Source organism: Diadema antillarum, unplaced genomic scaffold, assembly GCF_040938485.1.
Source record: "Diadema antillarum isolate AM-2024a unplaced genomic scaffold, OU_Dant_1.0 seq00001278_RagTag, whole genome shotgun sequence".
In the NCBI taxonomy this organism is placed as follows: Eukaryota; Metazoa; Echinodermata; class Echinoidea; order Diadematoida; family Diadematidae; genus Diadema; species Diadema antillarum.
Genome location: NW_027272058.1, coordinates 542,573 through 554,697, shown reverse-complemented (window position 1 = coordinate 554,697; position 12,125 = coordinate 542,573). Strand labels below are relative to the sequence as shown.

Genomic DNA, 12,125 nt, shown 5'->3' with positions numbered 1-12,125 from the left:
TATACGACGTGCTTCAGACACTATACCTTCACAATACTGAATAAGAATTTCCGCCCCTTATTTTCTAACTCTTCCGAGAAATTTCATTACAACATGAATATGAAAAGAATAAGACAATTATTATCATACTCGCTTAGGTATCAGCAAGATGAAAGATTCGCGTGAGCGCAAAAATCTCCAAACCAAAGCAAGTGTTTTCTATTATCGGGAGAGTGATTGTTACGCAACAGTCGTGCTTTCCATTTCAAGAAGGTACAAAACTTTGAAAGAGTTCTTAAACGTTTGAGACGGGATACAGAATTTCGACCACTTGTCCACGTGAATACGTATACTGAGAACTGGACCGGGGAAATCTATCGAAGCAGAAATATTCATATTTGCGAGTATTATGCAATTGAGATTTCATTCCTTACTGACAGTAATCATTGCTTCATATATTTAATTTCAACTGATTCATTTTTTTTTTCTGATTCTCATTTTCTTTCAAAAGAAAAAGCAAAATGTTTTTAACCGTCTCAAAGGGCACATTCGCAAATTGGATAATGCAGTTTAGGTCCTGACACTAGATACTGAGTTCATGAAGTAGCCATCCATCACCTTATGCTTTGAAATCAATAATAATTTGTTACAACAATTTTTTTTAAAAAGAATAAGTCGATCACGTGACCAAATGATCATTGACGCCTTGTTGATATGACGACTTGGTCTTAAAGGGGCAGATCGGCCTCTCTGTTATCCGCGCTGTATGTGGCTTTCGTCACATCCTGGCCGTTGAAGGCAGCATTCACATAATCGTGGTTACCTGGCAACAACAGCATCATTTAGAAGCAAAAAAAAAAAAAAAAAACAACTGAGTATAAGATACTACTTTCCATTAAAAACAAAGAACAGGGGCAAAGAAAGAAGACATCTTCAAAGTTCTGTTACATTCGAAAAGATATTTCTTTCTCTTTTTCTTTCTTCCTTTCGTGTGTTTTTTTTTTTTTTTTTTTTTTTTTTTTTTTTGGTCATGTTGCTTCCTGGTCGTTGGTTAGGTTTCTTTTCTTTTCTTTTCTTTTCTTTTTTTTTTTGGGGGGGGTATTTTTTTTTTTTGCCTTTTCTTGGGGGGGGGGGGGAGTGCTGGAAAAATTGTTAGCAGCTCTTACTGCAAACACGTTAGCCCTATGTTTAACCTATCTACGGTGCATTTTGTCAAATCGTAAAATACAACAAATTATTAAGTCATGGCTACGGCAAGCTCTACAATAAAAAACAACAACAGCAAAAACAACAGCAGCACACACACACACACACACACACACACTTCTTTTTCGCACATGTTCACATGTTCCCGAAGACCCTAGTACTGAGATCATTCTTCCGTTGTGAGGTGATTATCTGTATTCTCGGGTTAGGACGTAACCGGGGGATGTGAATCGGAAATCAAAACACCTTGTCCTGGAATGAGGGCATCAGACAGGAACCGAACTATTGTGCAGGAGTCCCGTACACCATACCGCCATGTTCCCATTACTTTTAGGTAAGGGGTGATAAGGGGTGAGCCAGGGAATTAGACCGTTACCTGCATGGAAACCATTGGAGGTCCCTCGCTCTTCCCAACCACTGCCGTAGCTGGCGTACGGGTAGGCCGCTTCGCCGTGCTTCGGGATGTCCAGACCTGGAACAAAAAACAAACAAACAAACAAACAAACATGAAAAAAAAAAACGTTTCGGTCGCCTGATTGATAATCCGCTAATGGTCATTGGGCTGCCCCGTGTTCTATTCCGTTTCGAATTGGACTAGTTACCCATTGTCCCTATATATATCCCATGGTGCACAAAATGCACACGCGCTGACCTCAGCAACTTCTTTTATTTTTTTTTTAATTAATAGACTGTTCTTTAGCTCTTTCAAAATAAACCATATTACACATAAATGCTGCATTTCACAATGCTAGAAGGACACACGAGTACAAAGTACGTGACACTAGGACTATCACCAAAAAAAAAAAAAGTGGAGAATACAGCAAATCAGAAAATGACCAATGATAAACAGACGTTCCTTCATATTCTTAAATCGAATATCTTTGGCATGGAATAGATCGACCTGGGATTTTGGTGCGAATTCGGGAACGCAAACAGAGAATGACATTTATAGAAAAATGACAAAAGAAACTTACCTTTGACCTCTATTTCCGGCGGAACTCGCAGAATTCCCGCAGCATGCATGGTGCCAAAGAGAATAAGAGAGGTAACGGCAGCCCAGACAATAATCACCATACCACCGAGGAGGTTCCATCCGAACGCCTACAGTTGTCATGGAAACATGAATATAATCATCAGTTACGCAGGAATAAACCGCAAGGAAAGAGTTTATGTCTTCATTTCAGAAAATAATTGCATTTATATCCATGCAAAATGCACACACTCGTGTCTACTGTGGTATATGCGCGAGCATGTATCCCTGCATCTCGTAGCATATAATAGTGACTGGAAATGTTAAAGCTTCGCTTACCGTCACACTGTGCTGTACCTGCTCTTAAAACAATAATTTTTCTCTGGACAGTACTATTGAAGTAACTATGCAAGCGTGTGTTGTTAGTGTCGTAATTGTTATCCAAATGTCTGAATATCAGTAAAAATAAATCGAATGATTTTTTATCTGAATTGATGAAATTCTTCCATCGAGTTGTTTTTATTGCAACTGATTGACAAACTGCCCCATATCCGATCGACGTAAAGGATTATTGTTTACGTCGATGTTGAGCAATTTGTCCATCAGGTGCACCGAAATAATCTTAGCTGTTTTTTTTTAGATGTTCCATATTGTTTTAAGATTTTCACTCACCTCCCAAGCTGCCCTGGAGAACGTAAAGACGATTCCCGTTTCCATGGCGAGAAGGGGCGTGGCTAAAATCCCCCACAGGCCCCCTCCGAGATGAACTGAGTAAACATGGGGAGAGAAAATGCATCTGTACATCAAGACTTCTAAATACAAGTAAGCCCACTCAACTTTTGAAATCAGTGATTGTCTGAAGGCAGAATCGGGAAGGAGCTAAAATCTATCAATCGTGGGTGATCTTTAAACTTTTAGATAACCTTGAAAATGTCAATTGGTGATTTTATGCCGATTGATCACTGGTTTTGTGATGTGGTTTTCATGGCGGAGGAGAGTTGTACTGTGTCCATTCTTTGGTGTAAGGTTAAAGCTCTCCACACAGGAATCAAATGCCGTTTTACATCTTATTGAAATGAAATAAATGATGTAAGAATAGACTTCAAATGATTAAATTGAGCCTTTTGGGGGTTATACCCTAGACCTCCAAATCGCATGACTTATATCTAATTCACTTTTAGATTACCAAAACATTTCAGAACCTGAAAGTAAATGTCTTTGTCTGAAATTGTTAATTTCTCATTACTTATTTTGTACAAACCTAACGAGTTTTAACGAATAGGTATTTTTCTTCAATAATGACGCGTCCTCAGTAACATTCAGGGTTGCCAATCTAATGAGCACGAAATAATGATTTCTGTCGCAGAATTACATCAAGAACCTGACAGTAGGTCCTACGACTATACAAACCTGCCACGGCATCCAGCGGGTCATCCACCCTGATCTTCTCCATCAAACAGCTCCAACCTATGAACGTCAAACCAGACACGGCTCCGATGATCGCTGCTCCCCATGGGTGGACTACATTGCAACCGGCACAAATGGCGACCTGGAAAATGCAAGGGGCAAGCGAAATCAAAGCTGTCGAATGCTACATTGTATATTAAACACACGCAACAATTATATACCTGCACTTTCGCATGTTGCACAAAGTTTCTAAACTGCTTATTTATAGGGTTAATGTGCTGGCTGGTCAAAACGATCTCTTCAACATATCATATTACCAATATTATGTGAAAAACCCTGTTCAGATTGCAGGCCTAAGATCAGCCGTTTTGTTTAGTCCACGAGTTCCTGATAGATGTGCAACATCTCGATCATTCGGAGAATTGACACTAAATATCAACGTACAATAATGACCATTATGTTAATTTGGCTATACTGAATTAAAGAGAACTAAGCAAAATTCATCAAACTGAAAAGTAGAGGATTTATGAACAACAACAACAAAATTGAACATGATAAACGGCTGTAAAATAGAATGGTTATGCTTCAACTGCATGAGGGGACTTCCTCACTTTCCAAATCTCTACGTTTAATGACCATCATAGAAATATCATTTAATTTCATTTTTCGGATATCAAGTCTCTAAAACATGATTATGTTCTCTGTATCAAATCATAGACGCCACACAATAAACTGATCGTGATTCCATAGAGGGGAAATGTGGTCATTTTTGGTAAATCTTTATTGACCAAAAGCATTACTCTTTGGTTACTTTTTTAATCATTCTGTAACAACGTTCTATACTCACAAATATCACATGATTATGTACATACAAGCGTCACTTGACAACCCTACCATGCCCGTAAGCCCGCCGTTGATGGTGGTTAACAGAGACCAGTAGCTTCCCTTGTACACGATGCGTCTTACAACCATGGCTACCAGAGCGCCGAAGGCTGCGGATATGATTGTGTTGACGATCGCCAGCGCGACCACTTTGCCATCCCCCTCGGCGGAGATGCTGGCCTGGGAGCCACCGTTGAAGGCAAAGAAGCCAAAGAAGAGGATAAATCCGCCCAAAGCTGTCATCTGTGAAGTTTAAAGGAAAAAGACATATAAATCAGCTGCAAATAGTATTTGAGACAAACAAATGTATTGGTAAAGATGTATAGTCATTGTTGATGTAATAATGATAACAGAAATATTAGAAATGATTGGAAATACCGCAAGTGGTAGAATGTAATGATAGGCACAACAACGTATGATAACATTCTGGCGAATGATAGAACAGATTTCATAGGCATGACAATACAATGGAACAATAAAAATACTTTGAAAATTACCAAATCATATATGAAATATTGTAAGGTTGTATTTACTTAGGACAGCCATGTTAGTTTATGGACTGTTTTCCATGTAGGCTCTGTCCTTGTTGAAATCTCAGGTATCCATTAATGCACCTTGGTCAGGAGGAAAAGAGGGACTAAAAGGACCTTTTCATCGTATTTTTGTTCGAATTCAGGATATCCAGTTCAAGTGTCCGCAACCTTTACCACAGGACCTTTTTTTATTATTGTAGTGCTCAAACAAGGAAGTCATCATATATATTGGCATATGGTCCTGATTGGTGAGCCATAAAGGGAGCGGGCATTGAAAGAAAGCAGTCGTTATATGCAGACATTTACTTCGAGAGTTTGTAGTGTGTTCATATCACACACGGACAACAATAATGTCGGAAAACGGTTGGTAAATGCGTTCAAAAATTTCTTGACTTAAAAGATAGAACCCATGAAAACTAAACACACCAGGGTAAAATAAAATTCCACATATTCCTGAAGAATGCATTTAATCTTTCAGTGGAGAACAAAATGAGGAAAACATATCACAAAAAGAGAAAAATGTAATAAAAAGATCAAAGCACTGACTGGGATGGTGTGTCCTTGGATCGACTGCGGCTTGCCGTTCTCATCATACCGTCCGATACGGGGACCGAGTATCGCCGCCCCTACCAGGGCCGCCGTACCGCCGACACAATGCACCACGCCGCTCCCAGCAAAGTCCTTTGTAGAGAAAAGGAACAATTGAAGGAATTTCGATGAGAATTCATCGCAAAAAATAACAGCTTACAACAATTAACCACGATTAAAACGGTTTATTTTTGGATTGGAATTTGCTGTCCGAAGCTACAGTCTATCCTGTTTAACACTTTGATGTTAAAACTCCACTGTAGGTGAGTGATAGAAAACAAGCCATTTACATCGGTACATGGGTCGCTATAACTTTGTGAACGGTGATATTACATCCATTAAAACTACTGGTATATTTCATATATCTTGTTTTCATGGCAATGTTTTCTATGCTAATTATATACATAAAATAGAATTATGTATATCTTTTTAAGGATATATACAAACTGAAGTTTCTGTACCAAACTCCCTTTTCCAGTGATTTCCATTTGACTGTTAATTCTGCTCTCTCTTAGAAAGTCTAATCGTAGACGATACTCTATTCTGTGCTTTCTTATCTAAAGAATTTCAAGTACACTATTATTCATTGCTTATACTTCAGTGCAAATCATATTTTGCTGTAGGTATTCTTTTTACAAATATACATAATTGATAACGGGGTTTTTTTTCGGCCAAGTTCCAAGTTGTGATTGAGATATATTTTGGTCACTTAATGGTATAATAGCTTGTGTAAATAAACATAGTAGATAAATAAGTTAAGATGTGTTCTTTGCTTGTAACGGATTTAGCTTAAATACCAGGTAGGCGAGCTCTTTCGGTCCGTTAGCCAGCCACCCCTCCGACGACCACGCCCAGTGGGTCACGATTGGATAGATGATTCCTGAAACATTAATCGGACAGTAAGAGGTGAATATCATCCACCAAAAAAAAAAAAAAAAATCCTTTTTTCCTTCACGGCGTCAATTATAATGACCTTGGACGTAACAATAGGGACAGCAATAAGAATGACGAGCGATGACAGCAAAGCTATATACTTCACCGTACTGATTAATTGATTTGTTGATAACGATGATATTAATGAGAATGTTAGATTATTGTTACATTAATCTTGCTCACATTGTCATACTATCGTAATCGAAGCGATCTTTGGCCTGTATCAAATAAAGTGGAAATAGATTCACAAATCGAGTATTAAACACGGATCTTAATGTATATAGAAAATAACCATTAAAATCATTTAATTGATTAGATAAGAATGCTCAAAATATTAGTAAAAGAAAACAATTAATGCGTTTTCTTCGGAAGCAGCATGCTTATAAAAGGTTTGACAAGGAGGGCGCTTTGCTTAGTTCGTTCACTTCTTTTCTGCTTTTATTTCATTGTGATTGTGTATAGAGAAGCTAATTTTAATCCTTATAACCAAATGATTCGACAGATGTTCCAGACATAAAGGAGAAGCTAGATACAACTCTCCCTGCAAGCATATCTACAAGAACAACGACCGATTTGACACAACATTCGATGTCAGGGTGGCTGCGAAAAGGGGACGATTTTCCGTACCTGTAATTGCCGATGAGTAGATGAGATAGGCACCAAATTCCGTGCGCTCTGCCATGGCGCCGGAAACGATGGTCGCTGCGGTGGCCGCAAATACGAAATGGAAAAAGAAGTGGGAGTAGAGTTCGGATGGGAAGTTCTCGAAGAAGAAGTACCGGTAGCCGATGAAAGCGTTGGCCTGGCCCCCGAACGCAAAGGCGTACCCAACGGCCCAGTACGCCACCGCACCAATACCTGGTGGATATAGAATAAAAATGTAACATCAGAAGCTGGAAAAAGTAAATTCTTATTTTAAACCTATTGACAATTATGTAAAATTGAGCACAAAATTTATTACCATCGTGTGACAATGTAGAGGTATACATCCACTGCGTTAATCATTTTCGCGTTGGAGAGATGCAAATCTCATACCCATGTAGTACTTTAGTTTTCTTCAAACGATGAAGGACATTTTGTTATGTTGATTTGTGACCATAATTATATCAAATAGAAACAGTTATACTTATATATTTCGTAGATTTCTTGACATGTTGAAAAAGAGGGAGAGGGAGAGAACGGGGATAGAGAAAGAGAGGAGAGTTTGGTATATCATATTGAGATATATTACAATCGAGAGATAAAAAAAGTTCGTAACCTTTCTCATAATGATGAACAGCAACGAAACAATCAATGGTCATTTTTTTAATTGCCTTTGAAACACTGAGATAAGTTTATCTTCAACCCAGTGAATGATGCTATCAATCCCTAGATATTCACAATTCCTTTTTTATTCACTGCAGTTATTCCAAGGACGAAACCCGCAGCATTTTGAGCTGACATTCCTGCATATTAATGTCAATTAAAGGACATAGTCCGCACATTGGAAGCCTCAACCATTCTACGGCTATTCACCTGAAGCCTCAACAGTTCTTTGGCTATTCACCGGAAGCCTCACCCGTTCTATGGCTATTCATCGGAAGCCTCAAACGTTCTATGGCTATTAAAAGTGATTCTAACAACCCTCACCTGGCCCGAGTGTTTGTGCGAGTACCTGATAGGCTACCAACGCAAGCTATTACAAAGACTGTGACATATATATCAACTCGATACTCTACGATATACACACAGATAGCAGAACTTGTTTTATCATGTGATCATGTGCTTTGTATTTGAAGAGCCTGCAACCAAAAGGCGCTAAATCTGATGGATTTAGCGCCTTTTGGTTGCAGGCTCTTCATTTGGAGTTACACTTACACACGTCAAGCACGTTCTTCAGGAGAATGTTGGTCGTGTTTTTGGCGCGAACTGATCCGGCTTCCAGGAAGGCGAATCCAGCCTGCATCACTGTGAAGGAAAAAAAAACGATAATGGTAAACAGGAGCTAGTTTTAATGTACTGAAACAAGTACGTTAGCAAATTTATTCATGATTTCTCTAATTTCATTTTCAATAATTGTAATTAATTGCAATCGTAATGTGATCGCTTATTATTCTATACAGTGAAAACGTCTTAGGGTCACGAAAACAGGTCACATATAGCAGGGAACGTCCTCATTGTTATGTTTTGTTCACAATACCGTTCCAATCCTTTCTATACAGAGTTAGCCATCCATTACTTCACGCCTAACTGGTTATTGTCACCTTAAATGTGGTCCATACTCTTTACCCCCCCCCCCCCTCTCTCTCTCTCTCTCCCCTTCAACAATAACAAAAGAAAAAAAGGAACACTTTTCACAAAGCATCACGCTCTAGTAGCGTGCACATCAGGCCTCTTTTGTTTTTTAATGCAAGAGATGAAAACAGTGGCGAACACATGAGCAAATTCGCTCAATGCATCTTCAAAGTCGATAATCGCATCAGGATCCACCTCGAGCGGCGCACCACACGTTGGGTTCTACAAAAGCCACCCACCCACGAAACTTCCTGCGAATTGGGACAGAGCTCTCACACACGCATAAGCACGTACATGCGCAGTGCATGCAGACACAAGTATTTTCCCCAAAGCTGGCCCACACAAAGAAAGAACCAACAAAAAAAAAAAGAAGCACTCATCTATGCAATTTTACCCCTCACCCTCGCAGCTTTCCTAACAAATTTTGGCGACACCTTCTTACACCGCTCTGAACCCTCAAAAACAGTCACGCACCACGTGTGATGATCATTTCGTTCGCTCGTTCTTCTGAAAGTCACTTTACTCTCTGCACTCCGATCACTATACGCACTCACGCCCTCCCTCAAGAATAAGAGGTGAAAATGCAACGAAATTTAAATGCTACACGAGATGTAAAAACAAAAACACGGACACCTAATAATCATAGTCCACGTAATTGTGTAGGCTTATGATTATAATGATAATAGAAGATGGATTGTTATGCGTTTATGCATTTCTTGTGCGGGAATAGTTCCAAGGAGCTGCTGCTGAAAGGGATTTAAATGTACTACAAGGTTCAAGGTCAAGAAGGTTGTATTTTTTAAACAACAACAAAAATCGTTTATTCTTTAATGTTTCAATCATTGAAATACCTAGGCCTATCTACCTATTGACATATTATGGATGATTCTGAACTCAGAATTTACTCCTTTGTATTTAGATCCAGCTTTAGACGATGCTTTCCACTGCATGCCCATGATCATGGCCAGGAGAAAAATGGCATTTAATCATTATTTTAAGTAATTATCATATTTTGGCAGGATTTAACACACATTTTAGATAGAAAAGAAGAATAGATTTTGGATGGGTACGTATTTCTTCATACTTTTTTTCAACTTTTTTTTTTTTGCTCACGTGTATTAGGCCACTATATTGTTTTGAGCGTAAACATGTGTGTATATACACGTATACAAAATACCATGGGTGTGTGTGAGTGCGTGCCTCGTTTTGTATGAGTTGGTTGTTTTGTTGTTCTTGTTGTCTGTCTATTTGTTTGTACATTTTAATTTGGCATAAACGCCTCTCGAAATCTACTAGTCTGTTTATAATCAGAATCCATCCACCCGTTTCTTGCGCTTTCTAACAGGTGCCTCATACATGCATTGTGACCCCCATTGTAAGACACATTCCATGATACACTGAAGGAATGCAAAACTCTTTTCTTGATGTTGACGAAACGCGGAAGCGACATCTCCTTTTTAGGCGACAGTGCAGGTGTACAGTACGGCAAAGCAGCGTGACGGTAAATACGCCTATTATTACCTCATATACCTTCTAATCCATTTCACATTCCGTCTTATGTATTTACATTTTGTTCTTTCAGATAATCCCTGAAATCTTGCAACTTATAAGCACAAGACCAAGAAAGATTTTTCGTGACAGAAATACACTTCTACGTTTCCGTGACTATACATGCAATGGGGATGGAATATTATTATCAAAGCCGTATTCAGTTAGGAAAACTCACCAAACTTAAGCATTTCTAGCATTTATGCACTTAGAGAATAAATTGATCTGAATCCGAATTTTTGATGCCTCACATTCCTTCTCAAAAAGCTCACTTATTGTATAATTCATCTTCCAAAAAGGCTGCATAGACAACAGAGCTTAAAAGCTTCGTGTGTCCACGCCGTATTACGACTTTTCACTATTCAAAGAAAGGTATAGAGTATTTTGTGTGTCTATCTAATAATCACTGTCTGTTTGTGGGACAACTTGAGGAAAGACTTCCATATGTACCCCCCACTATTTAATATACACCTACATTGTATTAGCTTCCTCTGTTCAAGTCCACATTTCCCTAGGACACCGAGATCAATGTTACCCTAACTCTAACCCTAACCTAAACCCTAATCCTAAACTGAGTAAACTCTAATCCTAATCCCAAATTGTCAATTAACTTATATATGTTACTTATACATATAGCGGGGGGTACATATGGAAGTCTTGCCCAACTTGACGAACGAATTCATACAGCCAAGCATGAACTCGAACCGTGGTGCGTAATGAAATCGTAAAGAAACAATGTCAGGCTCCAGCCTATGCTTTACTTACAAAATATGATGCAAGACATGACGAGAAGAAAGAAGTGGTCCGCATTTGTCTTAAGAGCGCCCAGCTGCTGAGAAAGATCTTCCATAGTCAAGTTCGACATCTTGACACTATTTGCCGACACAAACACACACGCACAAATAAAAGTGAACGTTTCGGAGTGAGAGTTGTTTCAAAACGATGATGATGTTGTTCAGTTTCACTTCTTCACGTCAGCTGTTTCACGGCGCCCCACAGCCACGCACGCACGTCCGCCGCCAGCAAACAACGCGGGAGTGTAGACACAGGAAAGATTCAGACGATAAAAAATGCACCTTCGCGCCTTTCACCAAGCCAGGCTTGTCGTATTACATAACGCTATTGACTCGAGTTCAAGGGCGGTGGCGGTAGAAGACAGTCCTATGGAGCGATTGTCCACAGCTATCCCCCAATTTGAAAGCAGTGGTCTTGCCTGGACAAAGACTAACGGAATATGGTGGACCTGGAGCTGAAAGAAGAGATGGACAAAGGCATTAATGTAATGGAGGGGGTATGTGATAAACGATTGCGAAATTCTCGTCACAGTCCAGTTAGATCCAGGACCAGATTCGGCGTGCCTGGCACCGAATGCCTATTTCTGCAGGAGTTCAATAAGCTACGGAGTTAAGCTCCGCCTTTCAATAAGTGAAGTTACGGGTGAAAGCGAGTCCTTCCACATGCGGTTCCTCCATGACCCGAGGACACGAGCAATCGAGGACGGGGAAGCTGAGGGGTGGAGTCCGGCAAAATCACCTTCAGTGTTTAGTGAAGCTGAATCGAACCCTTCTACTTTTTTTTTCTTTTCGAAAGAAGGATTTTCTGGAGTCAAGATCGATTTATGTGAATGAGCTTGGGTGAAGATTAACAACGCAGCAAAAAGAAAGAAAGAAAGAAATCAAACAACGTGAGATAAAAGTAGTCCTCCATTATGTTATGGGTCAATTGATTCGGGTGTTGAGAAGCTCTTTCTCTCTTACACACAAACACAAACACATACACACACCCACACACACACACACACACAC

The 12,125-nt window shown here is 39.4% G+C and overlaps 1 protein-coding gene across 1 annotated transcript; it reads right to left on the bottom strand.

Annotated features, from left to right (window-relative positions):
• Positions 1-707: 707 nt before the first annotated feature.
• Positions 708-11,182, bottom strand: LOC139745581 (putative ammonium transporter 1). The gene is made up of 11 exons (XM_071655974.1): positions 11,086-11,182; positions 8,356-8,445; positions 7,126-7,356; positions 6,363-6,445; positions 5,524-5,658; positions 4,457-4,687; positions 3,566-3,704; positions 2,828-2,922; positions 2,160-2,286; positions 1,562-1,657; positions 708-802 (listed from the first exon to the last, which is right to left on the bottom strand). The coding sequence occupies exons 1-11, from the start codon at positions 11,168-11,170 to the stop codon at positions 708-710; spliced, it is 1,407 nt and encodes a 468-aa protein (XP_071512075.1). The 5' UTR covers positions 11,171-11,182.
• Between the last annotated feature and the right edge of the window lie 943 nt (positions 11,183-12,125).